We start from the raw sequence: 21,840 nt of genomic DNA, 5'->3' as shown, positions 1-21,840 counted from the left end.
CATTGACATCTCTCTACCTATAGGTCCTCATAAATAGACTGAAAAACAGTCTGTAAACAGCAGTCAGATTCAGCGATCCCTCCCATCTGTGTACTGTATGTTGTATTTGCCACCTGTTTGATTGATCTGGTTGGTTTATTGAATAACACCCAGTCTATATGTATCCAAAGTCTAGACAGACTGCTTCTATGTAAGCTCTGTTGGAATGCATTTATGCCACATTTCCAATGAGGATTTACCCCAGTGTTTTACCCAGGGCCTTGCCTTAGCTTGGAGCCAAGGCAAGGCCCTGGTTACTTTTCAGCTGGCATTTACATAACACCTCACAAAGCAACAGACTTGAATGATGTCGAGGTTGTTGATTTTGTTCGCCACAAGTCTATAGTGTCTTTAAAAAATGTTTAAAAAAGGTGTAATTTTTGTAAATTATTTCATAAGTAGTCTTGTGTCATACTCCTTTTTTTCAATAATATTTTTTTCCTTTCCTTTTTTTACATTACAAAAACAAACTTATACATACGAACAATAATTTACAGACACATACAAACAATGACTACATCTCATCTGCCCTGACCTGCCTGCTCACACCCTGCATTATTGTTTGCCACTTCGTCTTAAATTGTACCAATTTGTTTTTCCTCAGTCGCCCATGCTATTTCAATATTTAAATAACAAATCGTTAGATTTTTCCCATTGTGTCAATGATGGCTGATTGATTATTTATTTTTATTTAACTAGGCAAGTCCGTTAAGAACAAATTCTTATTTTCAATGACGGCCTAGTGGGTTAACTGCCTTGTTCAGGGGCAGAACGACAGATTGTTACCTTCGATCTTGCAACCTTTCGGTTACTAGTCCAACGCTCTAACCACTAGGCTACCTGCCGCCCCAAGTTTTTAGTATCTATTTCTTCAAAATGAGTGATGAGAAAAGAACCATCCAGCCCATTTGGGTATCTCATTACAGCCCCATATGTCATGTCTTGAAATATGCCGACAGATTGATTAAAACTAAGTTGATATTGTAATACTTCCGACAGCCAACTTTCTAGCTCCACCCACAACTTCCAAAGTGTATAGCATTCCCTAAAAGCCGGGATTATTGAGTCATTATTAGGTCTACACTTGAGACATGACGCTGTAGAATTTGTGAATTTTGTCTCTTGTATAATAAATTCTATACATTAGTTTATACTGGATTAAACGTACATCATTTCGTTAGTTATACTCCATCTTATGCCAACATCAGTTCTTTTTAAATCTTGGTTAGAATATTTTCTATTTTTCTTTTTTCCCCAATCAAATAAAATTGTACTGGTCACATGCACATGGTTAGGAGATGTTATTGCGAGTGTCGCAAAATGCTTATGCTTCTAGATCCGACAGTGCAGCAGTATCTAACAGGTCATTTCTAACAAATTCCACAGCAAAACCTAATACACACAATATAGTAAAGGAATGGGATAAGAAGTGACAGAGCGGCTAAGTTGCAATAGATAATATAGAATAGAGTATATACATATAAGTATTGCGAGATATGTAAACATTATTAAAGTGGCCAATGATATCAAGTCTGTAGGTAGACAGCTGCCTCTCTGTGCTAGTGATGGCTATTTAACAGTCTCTCGGTCCCAGCTTTGATGCACCTGTACTGACCTCGCTATCTGGATGGAAGCGGGTTGAACAGGCAGTGGCTCGGGTGGTTATTGTCCTTGATGATCTTTTTTGCCTTCCTGTGACATCGGGTGTTGTAGGTATCCTGGAGGGCAGGTAGTTTGCCCCTGCTGATGCGTTGTGCAGACCGCACCACCCTCTGGAGAGCCCTGCGGTTGTGGGCGGTGCAGTTGCCGTGCCACGCTGTGATACAGCCCGACAGGATGCTCTCGATTGAGCACCTGTAAAAGTTAGTGAGGGTTTTAGGTGATAAGCCACATTTTTTCAGCCTCCAGAGGTTGAACAGGCGCTTTTTTTCTTCTAAGAGATTGTCAGTTGGATATGCTCTCTGCAAGGTTTTGTAGATCTTTCCTATCATCTGAATGTCCTTTTCTGACTCAAATAAGGTTACTCTGATGTCCAATCATAATTTCATGATATGTAACTTTTAAGTTGCTTGTATTTGAAACTATCTCCATTGGTCAGTCCAAAATTACTTTTTATTCTGCCGTGAAAATAAATGTATTTCCTGTTACCATGTCATTTACGGTTTCTATGCCTTTAGTTTTCCATGTGGGCCAATTTATCGATGAATTCTGAAAAGCTATCTGAGGATTATTTTGTGTGAAGTTGTGTTTCTAGGGAGTGATATTGTGTGTCACACTCTTGCTGGAAACACAAGAACACTAGAGCTAACGTTAACATTAAAAACACTGGTGACACCCTGGTGTGGGGGTAAGTCGAATTACCACCATTACCATTTCATTGTTTGGTGCATTTGCAGCCGTCAATCAGCATTGATTCCTCTTTAGACGATCAGACAGACATACTGCTTCTCTGTACAGCCTTTTCGACTGACTGCTTCGATCTCCTTCAGGTAAAGAGATCCCGTCCCAGGCCACCCTGGTGTTTAATGTCCTCCTGGCTGACCTACACAACCCCAAGGATGACATCATCGTGGAGAACCAGGTGGTGCCCGAGTCGTGCGAGCGCAAGTCTGTGGCCGGGGACTACATGCGCTACCACTACAATGGAACCTTCCTCAACGGGGTCACCTTTGACACCAGGTGAGCAATGTCCAGTTGTTATAGGCTGCGTCTCAGTACTCTAAAATGGCATAATGAAAATACTTCTTGAGTGATTACTGTTTGACAATGTCTGTCATTGCTTGTCATATCGAATCCCTCCTCTCTCTACAGCTACCAGCGGAACAACACGTACAACACCTACATTGGGATGGGCTACGTGATCTCTGGCATGGACAAGGGCTTGCAGGGGGTGTGCATCGGGGAGAAGAGGAGGGTCACCCTGCCCCCCCACATGGCCTATGGAGAGCAGGGAGCAGGTGTGGCTTAGTCCAGGGCAGATAGAGGGGCATCTTTTATTGGTAGTTACAGTAGGTTGGTTAGGTAGTTAGCTTTTATTGGTAGCTATAGTAGGTTGGTTAGGTAGTTAGCTTTTATTGGTAGTTACAGTAGAGTAGTTAGCGGTCAGGGTTGTAAGCTTTCTCATTTGAATGATTTACATGTTAAAGGCCCAGTGCAGTCAAAACTATGTTTTTCCGGTGTTTTGTATAACAGCTGATGGAACTAAAGACTAAAAGTGTGATTAAATATGATCATTGTTATTTCCTGGTTGAAAATACAATCTAGACAGGACCTTCTAATCGCCAGGTTTGCATGGGCGGAAGTTTCGGCTTCCCTGGTGACATCACCAGGCAGTAAATTAGTTAATAGACCAATAACTGCTAGTTTTCAGTTTCCCCTTCCCACTTAGACCACTCTGTCAGTCCTAGCATAATTGTTGCTTGAGAAGTAGTTTTTTGCTAAAAAGACATTTCTGTACATTTTAATGGAAACTATTACAGTAAGGTTCATTATTACCCAGAAATTATTTGATATTGATATAAAAATGGCTTCATTGGGCCTTTTTAAATCCTATTTGTGTGGGAAGAATACACCTTAAATGTATGATTTATTAAGTGCATACCTGTGTGAAATATGTATAAATATGATTAATTTAGTCTAAAATGTAACAGATAGCCCAATAGCTAGCTATAATTTAGGCACAACATTATATGTCAAATTATACAATAGTTTATATTACTGACTGAAACCCAGTTTGACCTCTCCGTCTTGCCGTACCAGGTAAGGATATACCAGGCTCGGCCGTGCTGGTCTTCGACATCCATGTCATCGACTTCCACAACCCCAAGGACTCTGTGGAGGTTCATGTGACTCACAAGCCTGAGGTGTGTAACCTGACCAGCGATGTGGACGATCTAATCCACTACCACTACAACTGCTCTCTGCTGGACGGCACCCGACTCTTCTCCTCGTGAGTACATTGCCCGGGGTCGTGTTCATTAGGCACCAAACGGAAGAAAACCGATTGAAACCCTCATGTGGATCCTTTTGTATTGACGGTCTAATTCATTTGTTGTGTACTTCATTTTGATGATATCGTATCTCTAAAACGGCCGTCGTTGGAAAGGAAATAAAGATTGAAGACATTGCAGTTGACAGACATGCTCCATATGTTGTTTTTACATTCCCTTACCTGTGTTTATGTCCCTTGTGCCCAGGAGTGACTATGACAACCTGCAGGACACGGTGCTGGGGGCGGACAAAGTGATTGACGGTCTGGACGAGGGTCTGAGGGGCATGTGTGTGGGTGAGAGGAGGACTGTCATCATCCCCCCTCACCTGGGCCACGGAGAGAAAGGGGGTGAGAAAGACGTTCACCGTGGGCCATCAGGGGACAGGGCAACAATAAAATACAAACAATACGCTCACTCAACTAAGAATGCACCAGCGGGAGTATAATAGCACAATCACATACAGTTGAAGTCGGAAGTTTACATACACCTTAGCCAAATACATTTTTTCTCAGTTTTTCACAATTCCTGACATTTAATCATAGTAAAAATTCCATCTGAGGTCAGTTAGGATCACCAATTTATTTTAAGAATGTGAAATGTCAGAATAATAGTTGAGAAAATGATTTATTTATTTCATCCCATTCCCAGTGGGTCAAAAGTTTGCATACACTCAATTAGTATTTGGTAGAATTGCCTTTAAATTGGGTCAAATGTTTCGGGTAGCCTTCCACAAGCTTCCCACAATAAGTTGGGTGAATGTTGGCCCATTCCCCCTGACAGAGCTGGTGTAACTGAGTCAGGTTTGTAGGCCTCTTTGCTCGCACACGCTTTTTCAATTCTGCCCACAAATTTTCTATAGGATTGAGGTCAGGCCTTTGTGATGACCACTCCAATACCTTGACTTTGTTGTCCTTAGGCCATTTTGCCACAACTTGGAAGTATGCTTGGGGTCATTGTCCATTTGGAAGACACATTTGCGACCAAGCTTTAACTTCCTGACTGATGTCTTGAGATGTTGCTTCAATATATCCACATAAAATTTTCCTCCCTCATGATGCCATCTATTTTGTGAAGTGCACCAGTCCCTCCTGCAGCAAAGCACCCCCACAACATGATGCTGCCACCCCCGTGCTTCACGGTTGGGATGGTGTTCTTCGGCTTGCAAGCCCCCCCCCTTTTTCCTCCAGTAAGTATGATCTTTGTCCCCATGTGCAGTTGCAAACCGTCGTCTGGCTTTTTTATGGCTGCTTTGGAGCAGTGGCTTCTTCCTTGCCGAGCGGCCTTTCAGGTTATTTCGATATAGGACTTGTTTTACTGTGGATATAGATACTTTTGTACCTGTTTCCTCCAGCATCTTCACAAGGTCCTTTGCTGTTGTTCTGGGATTGATTTGCACTTTTCGCACCAAAGTACGTTCATCTCTAGGAGACAGAACGAGTCTCCTTCCTGAGAGGTATGACGGCTGCATGGTCCCATGGTGTTTATACTTGTGTACTATTGTTTGTATAGATGAACGTGGTACCTTCAGGCGTTTGGAAATTACTCCCAAGGATGAACCAGACTTGTGGAGCTCCACAATTTTTTTTTCTGAGGTCTTGGCTGATTTCTTTTGATTTTCCCATGATGTCAAGCAAAGGGGCACTGAGTTTGAAGGTAGGCCTTGAAATACATCCACAGGTACACCTCCAAATGACGTCAATTAGCCTATCAGAAGCTTCTAAAGCCATGACATCATTTTCTGGAATTTTTCAAGCTGTTTAAAAGCACAGTCAACTTAGTGTATGTAAACATCTGACCCACTGGAATTGTGATACAGTGAATTATAAGGGAAATAATCTGTCTGTAAACAATTGTTGGAAAAATTACTTGTCATGCGCAAAGTAGATGTCCTAACCGGCTTGCCAAAACTATAGTTTGTTAACAAGAAATTTGTGGAGTGGTTGAAAAACGAGTTTTATTGACTCCAACCTAAGTGTATGTAAAATTGTTTTTTCTATTATTTTTGTCTCTGCATGGTTCGGGAAGGGCACGTAAGTAAGCATTTCACTGTTAGTCTACACCTGGGTTCCATGTGTTTGATACCGTTCCATTTCAAAGTGACACCATGTTCACACATGTCTGCACTAGTGAGACACTCCTGCATAAAGGCATTTCAGGTGCAGGTCATAATTTACTGTAGCCCCACTTATTTATGTATCCATAAAGCCTCTATAACAGCTGCATTGACATTAGAACCGACAGATGTTGTGTTTTATGTAGCTGTTATAAAGGCATGCGTAAAGGAGGGCTACAATAAAGTATTACCCAGGTACACATACCGGTGTTGCTCTTTCACACTCACTCTCCTCCTCTCCTCCAGCCACTGGTGTGCCAGGCAGTGCAGTGCTTCACTTTGAGCTGGAGCTGATGGACCTGCAGAAGGGCGTGCCGGAGGGCTACCTGTTTGTGTGGGTGGAGGACGCCCCGCTGGAGCTCTTCCAGGCCATGGACATAAATCAGAACGGAGAGGTGCCCATAGAGGAGGTATGCTATCTACCGCACAGCTGGAATAGACTAGTAGAAAATAGATGGATCAGACCATCAAATAATATTGATGGGAGTTATAAAGTACAGTCTACTCCATTTAAGTGCAATATATTTTGTCAGTCCCAATTCAATGACATTCGTTTTATAGCTCTTGATAACTGCATACTCTGGACCGCTGGTTTAGTGCCCACCTGCACGGTGTCACACTAGTCCCAAGTGGTTGCATTAATTAGGAGTTGACTGTACACAAAAAACCCACCCCTTTGAAGATTACCATATTTGATTGGGATTTCATGTGCTATTTAGCCAGACCAAAGTGCTTCTGCAGACATGTTCATGTAAGACAACGGTCAAGCTGTCATTTGTCATGACTCACACTAAACATGGCTGCTACTCTTCTTCACAACGCTCTCGTTTCTCTCTCTCTCTTCATCCAGTTTGGAGAGTTCATCATGCTGCAGGTGGCGGAGGGCAAAGGTCGTATGAAGCCGGGGGTGGAACCTGAAGAGATCATTGCTGACATGTTCAGGAACCAGGACCGCAACAAGGATGGGGTCATCTTCGCCGAGGAGCTCAAATTGAAGGTGGAGGAGGACAAAGAGAGGATGCACGAGGAGTTGTGATGAGGAGAGTGCACACGTTGGTAGTGTTCAAGGACATACATTTTGTGCAGCAATTGGTCACCGACTGAGCAAACTGACTGATCTACAAATAATCATGAGTAATTATTTAGGATACAAAGTGATTTGTAGATCAGTCAGTCTAACGCGCGCACACACACTAGTTCCAATTCTCCGCCCCGAAGTGTGCACTCGTTCACTCCACCTCGTGGATTTATAATATAAAGCATTGGATTGGAGTGAACAAGTGCACAGTTCGGTGACAAGGGTAGATCTACTCGAATATTCGAGAATCGGACCACAGCCTCTCTCTCTCAGGGATGGACCACACACACACACACACCGTAAAATATTCCAAGAGAGACCCTTTTTTATACAGTGATCCCTTAACAGGTGTTATACATTTTAGATGGTGGGTAAAGAGTCTTACAAGAGTAATATTTGTGTTGCATGATTTGGTCATGTTTGATAAAGTGATGTAAAAAAAAAAAAAAGTTTAAAAAAATTACGTGTTGACAAATCAACCAACCAAACCAGCACCGTATGTTCCTGATCTGATGTTTACACCAATAAAACCATTTTTAGAAAAATAAACATCTCTTTTTTTTGCAGGGTGTGATTGTCAGACTAATCAAATGTTATAAACTGAACATGCCCGCTAGGTGGCAGTATTGGAAAGTCTTTAAAATGTAGATTAAAAACCACAAAATAACACATCTTGTTTTGTTCACAACTGTCTTCACTCTTCGTTAGGTCTTGAGATAGTACGTTGGTAATGCAAAAGACAAGTGTTCTCAACGACATACCTGGTTAAATACAGGCAAAACATACAATCGAAATGTGAACAATAGTTAAAGCACTATTCTTCAATATTGTTTTAGGATGCCGGGAAATCTCAGCTTATGTAGACATCCAGTTTAAAAGTACCTGCCTACAAGGAAACCAATACCTCTGTAAAAAAAAAAAAAAAGCAAAATAGTGGTTAGAGGGACATTTCTCCCAAATGTCATAATTTGCATGAACATATTACATTTAGGTGAACTATCCCTTTAATTGTCAAGGAAAGCTTTCCTAGCAGCATAAGCATTTGCCACTGAACTCCCACAGTGACTCGTGAGGTAACCATTTCATCTGTTACAGTACTTGTTCAACCAAATAAATACATTTATATACTACATTTGGTCAAATGTGCATAGTGCAGCATCCACACTTGACAATCACAAAATAATTGCGCCTCACAAATTAGAGGATGGGTATAGATATACACAAATTAATACATTTAGATTAAGACTCATATACACACACACACACTATCACTGATCAACTCTCTCACGTGTTAGAATACTTACTGGGCGATACAGCAGCTTATACAGTGTATGCTCGTTACACAGCCCTGCGCCTTGGGAAATAAAGTGAATAGCGTCATAACCTTCTCCCATAACCGCGCGGAGACGGCATTCACGGTAAATGCCGCACATGTCGGCTCAATCGGAAATTACCTTTAAAAGGCGCATAGCTGACAAAGCGAGATCAGAATACTGGCCTTTAACTTAAAGTTACAAAATCAACCACTTCTCCAAATGGAAGGAGCTGCTTGCGGTGCGTGCAGCTCTGTAAAGGTCAACAAAGGGTCAATTTCCTCTCTTTGTGATGTCGGCCATCAAGGCGGTTGATTCCTGACGCCTGTGCAAACGGGAAGTAACCTGACCCGAGGTTAACTTTTGGCCCGTGATTCGTTGCGTCCTCACGGCGGTTCACTTGGCCGGCGCAGTGGTGATGTAGTTGAGGATGGCGTTGGGGACGTCCATGGTTTCATCCTTGACCAGGACGATGTCGTATGAGTTGACGTATGACTCTTTCCTCTCCTCCACCTGACCAAACAGAACAGTCAGTACATTTTTACATTAGTCTTATCCAGAGCGACTTACAGGAGCAATTAGTGTTACGTGCCTTGCTCAAGGGCACAGACAGATTTTTTTTCACCTAGACGGCTCGAGAATTTGAACCGGCGACCTTTCGTTTACTGGCCCCACGCTCTTCACCGCTAGGCTACCTGCCGCCCTAGTATCCAGCTAACACAGTGCTTCAACACCTTACATACACGGTTAGGAATACAGGTGAGCAGCACTAACAGATTGAAGGAATATTTCATGAAGTTTAGTAGAAGTAAGTGTACTTTTGGCTTTTAAGTGGGTGTGTGGGAAATGTACAACATTTATCGGAAGTCAACATACAAAACGGACTTCCTTTAAATCCTCACCACTTCCAGGTTTGCAAAAGGCAACACAAAGACAAATACAGCACACCTCAACACCCACCTGGTCATTGAGGAAGCCTATGGTGAGGGCGTGCTGAGTGTGGGCCACCCCATCGGCCATGGTGAGGTCTCCCAGAGAGTCCCCTAGCAGTAGCACGTTGGGCCGCTCTTTGAGCTCCCTGAAGTGGGCCGCGTGGAGCAGAGCGCCCTCTCGCTTGTTGAACGTGTGGATCAACTGGCCTTTGAATGCCCGCAGTACACCCTGCAGGAAGACATGGGTCGCACTTGTGGTCAACGGATTGCTGAGTTTGGGGGGGAAAAACGTGAGACATTTTGTGAATTTGGGCATAACGTGTACTTAAATTGGTTAAAGGCCAAAAATGCTGTAAGTTGGTGAAAGTGATTAGGTAAACAAAACCAAAGTGTGGATTGCTGTATCTCCCGGTACATAGACTGCTTTCGGGACACCAATATGTCATTTTGTAATGTGGGTGAACTATCACTTTAGCAGTTCCATAGGCATTAGGCTAGCGTTTCCCAAACTCAGTCCTGGGGGACTCCAAGGGGTGCACATTTTGGTGTTTTCCCTTGCACTACACAGCTGATTCAAATAATCAAAGCTTGATGAGTTCGTTATTACAATCAGCTCTGTAGTGTGAGGGAAAAATCCAAAACTTTCCCACCCTTGGGAAGTTTGGGAAACGCTGCATTAGGCACATATCATACTACACATAATTAGACTCGATGCTAGACTGGTTTGAAAATGTCCAAATTAACCAAACAGTCAAGAAAGAAACGTACGCTCTGGTCAAAGTCCATGTAGTTGGAGATGACGTGGACGTTGGGGTGGAAGACGTGGTTCTGTCTGATCACTTCCTCCAGGATGTCCCCCAAGCCAGCCGAGAAGATCAACAGAGGAACCTGCTGCTCCTGCAGCCGGTCGAAGAACACCTTGTAGCCCTCCCTACAGAGACAGGGAGGGGGAAATATCATCATTGCTAATTCTCCTATTCATCAGTATCCCATTTTCTATTATCTTCCTGCCTTCTTTACCCCCCCACCACTGATGTAACCGATAAAGACAATCCGTTTCCACTAGCATTTCTAGTAGCACTAAAAATGCTAACACGAAGATGTTGGATCCAGCTAAATAACCAACACCTCCACTAGGTAAATGGAATATAAGGTTAACGAGCCACTGAACACGCCGATTTGCATGTGTGTTTTTCTGTTGCTCATCAGAAAAACTAGATTTCAGTCTTGTAGGTGTGTTTGGTTACTGATATTCGTCCCCCACGAGACAAGGCAGCCTATTTCACATCCTCAAAATCCCCAGAATGAATCTAAGAAATCTGTAATTAGTTTATACATTTTTACCGCGGATGTTTAAGTTGCACTATTTTACAACTAAATAAAAGGTGTTTGATGCAGTATTTCTCAAGTTAAAAAAATGTGCGATGTGTTGTCTTATGTAGACTAAGTCAAAACTGCTGGGCGGGTCTGTCTCACTGTCTAAGTTTGTCAAACTGTCACAGTTTGACTTATATAGGCTGTTTTCAAAGGGATTTGTTGCATTTTTTATTCAAGACCACATAAAGAACATGTACCATACATACACAATGTATCCTTGCAAGGGAGCGTAATTACATTCACATGTTATTAAGGGTACATTTTGGCTATATAGAGCAAATGTTTCAAGTGTCTGAATAAGAATACAATTTGGATTAAGCCACAGAAAAACACCAGAAACAAACAAAAACAAAAAAAATTACAGAATAAGACCAGTACGATATGTCAGGAACTCTGACCAGACACCTTCATACCTACGCTGTCTATGTTTCAAGATTGATGGAATTCTCTCCATGTCAGGAAGTTCCCCGCATAGACCTAACCACATATCTTTTGAGGGTGTAAGTTCATTTTTTCACACATTTCCTTGCTGCTGCTAAAAGATCATCTAATACTTGAACTGGAGAGGATTGGAATGTATCCACAGGAACAATACCTAGGAGGAGATGATATGGGTCTGGTTGAATAATAATAGCTGTGATGTCCTGTATAACATGGTGAATTTCAGACCGAAAATACTAGATTTTCAGACATTGACAAAATATATGTGATCAAGTACCTATTTGTCCACACTGTCTCCAACACATAGTGGATAATCCTTTATTCATTTTATTAAGTTTATCAGGGATCAAAAAAACGATCTAGTACTTGGAATTGAAACTTCCTTGGTCGGTTACATGTCGTGGCTTTATATAGCGTTTTCCATATTCCCCCAACTCTCCTCTGATATCTGCACCTGTAATTCCACCTGCCATGAGTTCCTAAGATTATCTAAAGATAATATTAGCATGTTAAGGATATTGTGATAATCATTTGAAACGATTCCAATGTTTTCCCCTTGATAAAGGGACCACCAATGAATTTCAATAAGCATTTCTCTACGGCTGGCCATGCTTTCCACCTGGCTACCTCTACCCCGGTCAACAGCCCTGCAACCCCACAGCAACTGGCCTAAGCCGCCCCATTTCTCCTTCACCCAAATCCAGATAGCTGATGTTCTGAAAGAGCTGCAAAATCTGGACCCCTACAAATCAGCCGGGCTAGACAATCTGGACCCTCTCTAAAATTATCTGCCAAAATTGTTGCAACCCCCATTTACTAGCCTGTTCAACCTCTCTTTCGTATCGTCTGAGATACCCAAAGATTGGAAAGCTGCCGCGGTCATCCCTCTCTTCAAAGGGGGAGACACTCTAGACCCAAACTGCTACAGACCTATATCTATATCCTACCCTACCTTTCTAAGGTCTTCGAAAGCCAAGTTAACAAACAGATCACCGACCATTTCGAATCCCACCGTACCTTCTCCGCTATGCAATCTGGTTTCCGAGCTGGTCATGGGTGCACCTCAGCCACGTCAAGGTCCTAAACGATATCATAACCGCCATCGATAAGAGACAATACTGTGCAGCTGTATTCATCGACCTGGCCAAGTCTTTCGACTCTGTCAATCACCACATTCTTATCGGCAGACTCAACAGCCTTGGTTTCTCAAATGACTGCCTCGCCTGGTTCACCAACTACTTCTCAGACAGAGTTCAGTGTGTCAAATCGGAGGGCCTGTTGTCCGGACCTCTGGCAGTCTCTATGGGGGTGCCACAGGGTTCAATTCTCGGGCCGACTCTCTTCTCTGTATACATCAATGATGTCGCTCTTGCTGCTGGTGATTCTCTGATCCACCTCTACGCAGACGACACCATTCTGTATACTTCTGGCCCTTCTTTGGACACAATGTTAACTAACCTCCAGACGAGCTTCAATGCCATACAACTTTCCTTCCGTGGCCTCTAACTGCTCTTAAATGCAAGTATAACTAAATGCATGCTCTTCAACCGATCGCTGCCCGCACCTGCCCGCCCGTACAGCATCACTACTCTGGACGGTTCTGACTTAGGTATTTGTAGTTATCCACATATTCTAGGTGTCTGGTTAGACTGTAAACTCTCCTTCCAGACTCACATTAAGCATCTCCAATAAAAAATGTAATCTAGAATCCGCTTCCTATTTTGCATCAAAGCATCCTTCACTCATGCTGCCAAACATACCCTCGTAAAACTGACTATCACACCGATCCTTGACTTCGACGATGTCATTTACAAAATAGCCTCCAACACTCTACTCAGCAAATTGGATGCAGTCCATAACAGTGCCATCAGTTTTGTCACCAAAGCCCCATATATTACCCACCACTGCGACCTGTATGCTCTCGTTGGCTGGCCCTCGCTTCATATTCGTTGCCAAACCCACTGGCTCCAGGTCATCTATAAGTCTTTGCTAGGTAAAGCCCCGCCTTATCTCAGCTCACTGGTCACCATAGCAGCACCCACCCGTAGCACGCGCTCCAGCAGGTATATTTCACTGGTCACCCCCAAAGCCATTTCCTCCTTTAGCTGCCTTTCCTTCCAGCTCTCTGCTGCCAATGACTGGAACGAACTGCAAAAATCACTGAAGCTGGAGGGTCATATCTCCCTCACTAACTTTAAGCACCAGCTGTCAGAGCAGCGCACAGATCACTGCACCTGTACATAGCCCATCTGTAAATAGTCCATCCAACTACCTCATCCTCATACTGTTATTTATTTATTTTGCTCCTTTGCACCCCAGTATCTCTACTTGCACATTCATCATCTGCACATCTATCACTCCAGTGTTTAATTGCTATATTGTAATTATTTTGCCACTATGGCCGATTTATTGCCTTACCTCCCTAATCTTACTACGTTTGCACACACTGTATATAGATTTTTCTATTGTGTTATTGACTGTACGTTTGTTTATCCCATGTGTAACTCAGTGTTGTTTGTGTCGCACTGCTTTGCTTTATCTTGGCCAGGTCGCAGATGTAAATGAGAACTTGTCCTCAACTAGCCTACCTGGTTAAATAAAGGTGAAATATATATATTTTTTTTTAAATGAAGTAATTCAATCATCTTGTCAATAGGAGTAATCAGCTCAGTCATTTTTTGTAACAATGAATTGCCTTACTTGAAGGTACCTATAAAAATTTAGGTGGGATATAATGAATTCCTCCTGGATTTCTTGAAATTATTTCAAAATTGAGTCTTTGAATAGTTGAGAGACTCTACCAAGCACTCTTCCCATTCCCTAAATCCTTGGGACATAGTAACAGGAAGAAAGGCTGGGTTGTGGAATAAAGGCGAGTATCTAGAAATGTCATTACTCAGTTTATATTGGCGTTGAACCTCCCTCAATGTAAGAGTAATAATTGGGTTTTGTTTAATACTGTCAATAGAAATAGGGTCTGCTATAGAGAGAAGACATATCACAATATTGACTCTCATTTCAAGCCATGACAAATCCTTTTGGTTGTTGAATCCATGATGCTGTGTGATTAAGTAATATGATTTAAGGTTAGGGAGGCCAAGCCCACCCAATTCTTTGAACTGCTGTAGCGTTTTATAACTAATACGAGCCTTCTTATTTTACCATAAAAAATTTGCCTATTGCTGCATTTAGGCGAGTAAAGGTTTTAACAGGAAGCATTGAAAACAGATAAAGCATTATTCACTGAAACAACTGATTCACATTTTCACTGAAACAACCCGACCTGCTAGAGATATAGGGAGGGGCATCCAACAGTCTTGATCTTCAGTGATTTTACTAATCACGCGGGGGTAGTTCAAAGCATATAGTTTCCCATAGTCTGACGTAATATTTTCACAAGTAACGCATGCTTGTCTTTGATACTTGAGGGTGCATCACCAAATGTCACCATAGCAATAGTTTACCAACGTTAATTTTAAAGCCTGATATAGCACTATTATTCACTTATTCATTTGGGGCGGCAGGGTAGCCTAGTGGTGGACTAGTAACCGAAAGGTTGCAAGTTCAAATCCCCGAGCAGACAAGGTACAATATGTCGTTCTGCCCTTGAACAGGCAGTTAACCCACTGTTCATAGGCCGTCATTGAAAATAAGAATTTGTTCTTAACCGACTTGCCTAGTTAAATAAAGGTTAAATAAAAATGTATATTTGGAATCGTTGTCTCAGCCTCTTATGTACAGGATGACATTGTCTGCATATAGAGATATCTTGTGTTCATTTGGCCCCACCTGCAAACCATGAATGTTTATGGCGCTTCTGCCAGTTCGAGAGTGGCGAGAGGCAATCTCCTTGACGATTTGCTCATTGTAGTTCTAACAGATGATTTTGGACTTGAATATATCAACTCTATCCATTTTTTTTTTTTTTATGCTCCCCCAAACTTCTTTAACGTTGCAAAAGACCCAGTCAACGTGGTGAAATGCCTTTTCTGCATCTCGAGATAGTATAACTGTTTGTTTGAGTTGGGTTTTAGAGTAATTGATAATATTCAGAAGTCGTCTTATATTCGACGTTGAGTGACGTCCTTTAATGAACCCGGTTTGATCTGGATTTATTAATTGTGTTACTACCTCTCAACTATTTTTGTTAAAATCTTAGTAAGGATTTTAGAGTCACATTTTAGTAAATTTACTGGTCTGTGGGAACCAGTCTAGTGGGTCCTTACCTGGCTTCTTTAATAGGGTGACGGTTGCTTCGATTTTTTGCTTTTTAATGGCAGTCGCTCTTTAAAACTTCAAAATTGTGAACTATCGCTTTTAATACTGAGCATAGTGTGGGTGTGTTGGGAGTAGGGTGAAGTTGCCCCTTGACGCTAATATTGGGTCAGCATTTCCCCAACTTGTTTAAGGTTAGGATTGGGGGAGAGGAAGCTGATCCCTGTACCTAGGGGAGACTTAAGCCTGTTACCAACCCTTAGTCAATCTTTTGGAAGAAAATGTGTTTGACCAGACACAATGCCATTTCACAGTAAACAAATGAACAACAGATTTTCAGCAAGCTTATAGGGAGGGCATTCAACATGTACGGCACTTACACAAATGACTGATGATTGGCTGAGAGAAATTGATAAAAGGATTGTGGAAGCTGTTTTGTTTGACTTCAGTGCAGCTTTTGACATTATCGATTATAATCTGCTGCTAGTAAAACATGTGTGGTGGATCAACAGTTACCCGTCTAACAGAACACAGAGGGTGTTCTTTAATGAAAGCGTCTCCAACATGAGTCAGGTATTCCCCAGGGCAGCTGTCTAGGCCCCTTTTTTCAATCTTTACTAATGACCTGTCACTGGCTCTGAGTAAAGCCTGTGTGTCTATGTATGCTGATGAGTAAACACTATACACGTCAGCTACCACAGAAAGTGAAATCACTGCAACACTTAAGAGCTACAGTCAGTTTCAGAATGGGTGGCAAGACATAAGTCAGTCCTAAATATAAAAAATATATAAAAGTATTGTATTTGGGACAAATCATTCACTAAAGCCTAACCTAAACCTCAACTACATATTGTAATGAATAATGTGGAAATTGAGCAAGTTGAGGAGACTAAACTGCTTGGTGTAACCCTGGATTGTAAACGGTCATGGTCAAAACACATTGATGCAACAGTAGCTAAGATGGAGTGAGGTATGTCCATAATAAAGCGCTACTCTGCCTTCTTAACAACGCTATCAACAAGGCAGGTCCTACAGACCCTAGTTTTGTCACACCTGGATTACTGCCCAGTCTTGTGGTCTGGTGCCACAAAGAGGGATTCAGGAAAAGTATACTGACCAAAAATATAAACGCAACAATTTAAAAGATTTTGCTGAGTTACAGTTCATGTAAGGAAATCAGCCAATTGAAATAAAAAAGGTCCTAATCTATAGATTTCACATGACTGGGCATAGGCCCACCCACTGGGGAGCCAGACCCAGCCAATCAGAATGAGTTTTTCCCCACTAAAGGGCTTTATTACAGACAGAAATACTACTCAGCAACCCCCCCCCTCCCCCGACGATCCCACTGGGGAAGAATGTGGAGATCCCGGGCTGGCGTGGTTAGATGTGGTCTGCAGTTGAGGCCGGTTGGACGTACTGTCAAATTCTCTAAAACGACGTTGGAGGTGGCTTATGGTAGAGAAATTAAGGTTAAATTGTCTGCCAACAGCTCTGGTGGACATTCCTTCAGTCAGCATGCTAATTGCACACTTCCTCAAAACCTGAGACATCTGTGGTGTTGTAAATATGTGGTAGTAGAGTAGTGACCTGAGGGCACACATTCAATGTGTTGTGAAATCTGTTGTAATGTTTATAAAATTGTATAACTGCCTTGGCAGCAGCTCATGGGGACCCATAAATACTTCACCCTGGAGTGTTCAGAGTCCTACAGTGATCTGACCTGAGCATGGCACTGGACTGCTTCACTGCCTGAGCCAGCAGGTCCCTCCTGATCTTCTGTTGGATCAGCAGCTCATGGACACTGGTCCACCTGCAATGAAAAACCCAGGACACTGAGTTAGTGTTCCACTTAAATGACCACTTAGCGACCTAACATACACATAAAAAAATGGAAATTAGATTAAACTGTACGGTAGACACCTTTTGGCATGAAACCAGAAAGAGAGGCTGAATATGTTTAGGTGTAGGGTGAGGTGGATACTGCCAGTCTGCCAGCCACTCACCACTCCACCATGTGAGGAAGCTTCTCCTCAACGGTGCGAGTTGCGTCGATCTCAATGGGGTAGTAGGTATTCAACAACTCCCTAATCTACATGGAAGGGAAAAGCGTGTGAGAGAGAAAACAAAATATCTCAATAGAGAATTGACTTTTTCCTACTGTCTCAGAGGAACATTAACTTCCTCTGAGTCCTCTCCTGGTTTTGTGATTGTACTCACCATTTTCTTACAGGCGTCATTGATGAGCAAGTCGTTATCCAGGATATCTTAAATGGTGGGAAAGAAAATGGTAAGGGACTATATCTAATTGCACTTCAAAATAACTACTTTTGTAATCGCTTGGTATAATGATCCAGGGTAGTGTTCATTACGGCACGCAACAGAAAACGTTTTGTAAGGAAAAATGAAAATGAGTTTCTTATTGGACAAATCTAGGACCCTCGGTTTTCTTCCCTTGGTGCCTAATGAACACGACCCAAGTCTTGGTGATGGGGAACTGTGTACTCACTGTGAGTGGTGGGGCACCTCTTCCCGTTGTGGGCAAATCTGCTGAGGGTCATGTCAAAGTCCGAGATCACCTGTAGATACCAGGCATTGCTAAGAAGGGAGTCCTTTCCACTCATACACATGATTTGAAAAACGATTATTCAGGAGTCGGTAGAGACATGAATAAATATGTAAAGTGCGATATCACTAGTGAATTAAACAGGGTAATGTTCCCGTGAATGGATAGGCGTTTCCCTCTCCATAGTTTCAAGATGATCCATTTAGATAAGTTTTCTATCAAAGTTAATGATTGCAAGATCGCTCAACTTTTCCGGGATATGTACACCAAGCACATCGACTTCACCATTTAAAAATCGGGAGACAACATGGCCATTTAAAGTCTATCTTTTAGAGACCCAATCCATTAATAGTACACTTATCATAGTTGGGTTTTAGACTAGAGAAACTGGAGAAATTATCCGGGTCCTCAATGAGGCCCTTTCAAGGTTGGAGATTGAGGACTCAAGAGAACTTGAATCATCGGCGTACATTGATACTTCTGTCTCTAATCCATACATTTTTACCCCTTAATGTTATCATTAGATCTGATTTTTAAAGCTAGCCGTTCAATAGCCATAATAAGTAGTTATGGTGAGAGTGCAACCTTATTTTACGCCTCTTGACAATTCAAAGTTATCAGAGAATGAATTGTTATTTATTATTTTACATAAAGGATTGTTGTACATGACTTTTACCAATCTTAAGAGAGATTCTCCAAAATGTATCAAATCCGGGCACTTAAACAGATTCTAGATGTAGAGAATCAAATGCTTTCTCAAAACCTACTATAAATATATTACGCCTGGTTTCCCTGCATTCTAATAGTTTTCATTATTTCTAGGAGGTATCTAATGTTGTCTCCCATATATCTTCCTTTTAAGAATTCTATGAGCAATACATTTAGCCAATATTTTTGTGTCGCAACATTTAATGGTGAGGAGCCTCCCTATTTTTTTATTTTATTTTTATAGACGGCGTCTTTGTATTGCCCCCCTGGCTCCTGCTTCAGTCGCAGGGAGATCAGTCTCTCTTTTTGTGTATCCGACAATTTGCCATTTATACAGTGCCTTCGGAAAGTATTCAGACCCCTTTACTTTTTCGAATCAAATTTTATTAGTCACATGCGCCGAATACAACAGGTATAGATAGACCTTACAGTGAAATGCTTACTTACTAACCAACAGTGCAGTTTCAAAAAATACAGATAAGAATAAGACATAAAAGTAACAAGAAAATAAGAATATATACGGGGGGTGCCGGTACAGAGTCAATGTGCGGGGGCACCGGTTAGTTGAGGTAGTATGTACATGTAGGTAGAGTTAATTAAAGTGACTGTGCATAGATGACAACAGAGAGTGGCAGTGGTGTGGAGATGGGAGGGGGGGGTGCAAATAGTCCGGGTAGCCATTTGACTAGATGTTCAGGAGTCTTATGGCTTGGGGGTAGAAGCTGTTTAGAAGCCTCTTGGACCTTTTACACATTTTGTTATGTTAAAGCCTTGATTGATTCAATCATTCCCCCCCCCCCTCAATATACACACAATACCCCATAATGACAAACCATTTTTTTGTTGCTAATTTATAAATGTGAAATATCACATTTACATAAGTATTCAGACCCTTTACTCAGTACTTTGTTGAAGCACCTTTGGCAGCAATTACAGCATTGAGTCTTCTTGGGTATGATGCTACAAGCTTGGCGGACCTGTATTTGGGGAGTTTCTCCCATTCTTCTCTGCAAATCCTCTCAAGCTCTGTCAGGTTGGATGGGGAGTGTTGCTGCAGAGCTATTTTCAGGTCTCTCCAGAAATGTTCGATCAGGTTCAAGTCCGAGCTCTGGCTGGGCCACTCAAGGACATTCAGAGACTTGTCCCGAAGCCACTCCTGCGTTGTCTTGGCTGATGTGCTTATGGTTGTTGTCCTGTTAGATAGTGAACCTTTGCCCAAATCTGAGGTCCTGAGCACTCTGAAGCAGTTTTTCATCAAGGATCTCTCTGTACTTTGCTCCGTTCATCTTTTCCTCGATCCGAACTAGTCTTCCAGTCCCTGCCGCTGAAAAACATCCCCACAGCATGATGCTGCAACCACCATGCGTCACCGTAGGGATGGTGCCAGGGTTCCTCCAAACGTGACACTTGGCATTCAGGCCAAAGAGTTCAATCTTGGTTTCATCAGACCAGAGCATCTTGTTTCTCATCGTCAGAGTCTTTAGGTGCCTTTTGGCAAACTCCAAGCGGGTTGTCATGTGTCTTTTACTGAGGAGTGGCTTCCGTCTGGTCACTCTAGCATAAAGGCCTATTGGTGGAGTGCTGCAGAGATGGTTGTCCTTCTGGAAGGTTCTCCCATCTCCACAGAGGAACTCTGGAGCTCTGTCAGTGGCAATCGGGCTCTTGGTTACCTCCCTGACCAAGGCCCTTCTCTCCCGATTGCTCAGTTTGGCTGGGCAGCGAGCTCGAGGAAGAGTCTTGGTGGTTCCAAACTTTTTCCATTTAAGAATGACGGAGGCCACTGTGTTCTTGGGGAACTTCAATGCTGCAGACATTTTTGGTACCCTTCAGATCTGTGCCTCAACACAATCCTGTCTCGGAGCTCTACGGACAATTCCTTCGACCTCATGGTTTGGTTTTTGCTCTGACCTTATTGCAGTGTACAGTATTTAGCCCATCTCCGTGACTCCATCACCGCTTGGTATGGAAACTGCTTGGCATCCGACCGCAAGGCGCTACAGAGGGTAATGCGTATGACCCAGTACATCACTGGGGCCGAGCTCCCTGCTATCCAGGACCTTGATACCAGGCAGTGTCAGAGGAAGGCCCTAAAAACTGTTAAAGACTCCAGCCACACAAGTCATAGACTGCTCTCTCTGCTACGGCACGGCAAGCGGTACCGATGCACCAAATCTGGAATCAACAAGACCCTGAACAGCTTCTAAACCCCTAAGCTATAAGACTGCTAAATAGTTAACCGGAATATCTGCATTGACCCTTTTTGCAACTCTTTTGACTGTTCACATATGCTGCTGTTACTGTTTATCACACTGCTGCTACTCTCTGTTAATCATATATGCAGTCACTTTAACTATACATTCATGTACATACTACCTCAATTAGCCCGACTAACCGGTGCGCCCGCACATTGGCTACCCGGACTATCTGCATTGTGTCCCGCCACCCACCACCCGCCAACCCCTCTTTTACGCTACTGCTACTCTCTGTTTATCATATATGCAGTCACTTTAACCATATCTACATGTACATACTACCTCAATTAGCCCGACTAACCGGTGCCTGTATATAACCTCGCTACTGTTATAGCCTTGCTACTGTAATTTTTCACTGTCTTTTTACTGTTGTTTTTATTTCTTTACTTATCTATTGTTCACGTAATAGCTATTTTTTACTTATAAACTGCACTGTTGGTTAGGGCTTGTAAGTAAGCATTTCACTGTAAGGTCTACCTGTTGTATTCGGCGCATGTGACAAATGAACTTTGATTTGATTTATTATCTCTCCCGTTGCCTTGTCACTTTATCCCTACCTACATATCTACCTCAATTACCTCGTACCCGTGCACATCGACTTGGTACTGGTACCCCGTGTATATAGCCAAGTTATCGTTACTCATTGTGTACTTATTCCTTGTTATTATTTTTACTATTTCTTGTTTTCTCTCTGCATTGTTGGGAAGGGCCCGTAAGTAACCATTCCACTGTTAGTCTACACCTGTCATATACAAAGCATGTGACAACACTTTTTTTTATTTGAACAGTTGTTCCATCCCCGAGCCCAGCTCAA

The 21,840-nt window shown here is 42.4% G+C and overlaps 2 protein-coding genes across 4 annotated transcripts in view; one reads left to right on the top strand and one right to left on the bottom strand.

Annotated features, from left to right (window-relative positions):
- Positions 1-7,771, top strand: part of fkbp10b (FKBP prolyl isomerase 10b) — a 14,798-nt gene extending 7,027 nt beyond the window's left edge. The window contains exons 5-10 of the mRNA XM_071392326.1: positions 2,529-2,718; positions 2,851-2,996; positions 3,799-3,988; positions 4,236-4,378; positions 6,391-6,554; positions 6,995-7,771. Coding sequence (XP_071248427.1) covers positions 2,529-2,718; positions 2,851-2,996; positions 3,799-3,988; positions 4,236-4,378; positions 6,391-6,554; positions 6,995-7,180 — 1,019 coding nt within the window. The 3' untranslated portion in view covers positions 7,181-7,771. The remainder of the gene's footprint in view (positions 1-2,528; positions 2,719-2,850; positions 2,997-3,798; positions 3,989-4,235; positions 4,379-6,390; positions 6,555-6,994) is intronic.
- The window catches only part of LOC139570444 (7-methylguanosine phosphate-specific 5'-nucleotidase-like), a 17,981-nt gene continuing 3,663 nt past the window's right edge, over positions 7,523-21,840 (bottom strand). Inside the window, exons 4-11 of one of the 3 annotated variants that reach the window (XR_011674068.1) lie at positions 18,010-18,079; positions 17,721-17,767; positions 17,507-17,592; positions 17,224-17,313; positions 10,236-10,398; positions 9,496-9,696; positions 8,527-9,048; positions 7,523-8,128 (exon numbers count right to left, since the gene is read on the bottom strand). Coding sequence is in view for 2 of the 3 variants with exons in the window: in XM_071392329.1 (XP_071248430.1) it covers positions 8,932-9,048; positions 9,496-9,696; positions 10,236-10,398; positions 17,224-17,313; positions 17,507-17,592; positions 17,721-17,767; positions 18,010-18,079 (774 nt within the window). In the remaining variant the exon portion in view is untranslated. Of the gene's footprint in view, positions 9,049-9,495; positions 9,737-10,235; positions 10,399-17,223; positions 17,314-17,506; positions 17,593-17,720; positions 17,768-18,009; positions 18,080-21,840 lie in introns of all 3 variants that reach the window. The other 2 variants (XM_071392330.1, XM_071392329.1) reach the window with 2 other exon arrangements.

This window comes from Salvelinus alpinus, chromosome 3 (genome assembly GCF_045679555.1).
Source record: "Salvelinus alpinus chromosome 3, SLU_Salpinus.1, whole genome shotgun sequence".
NCBI lineage: Eukaryota > Metazoa > Chordata > Actinopteri > Salmoniformes > Salmonidae > Salvelinus > Salvelinus alpinus.
Note: the sequence above shows the minus strand (reverse complement) of the source record. Positions and strands in the feature narration are given on the sequence as shown.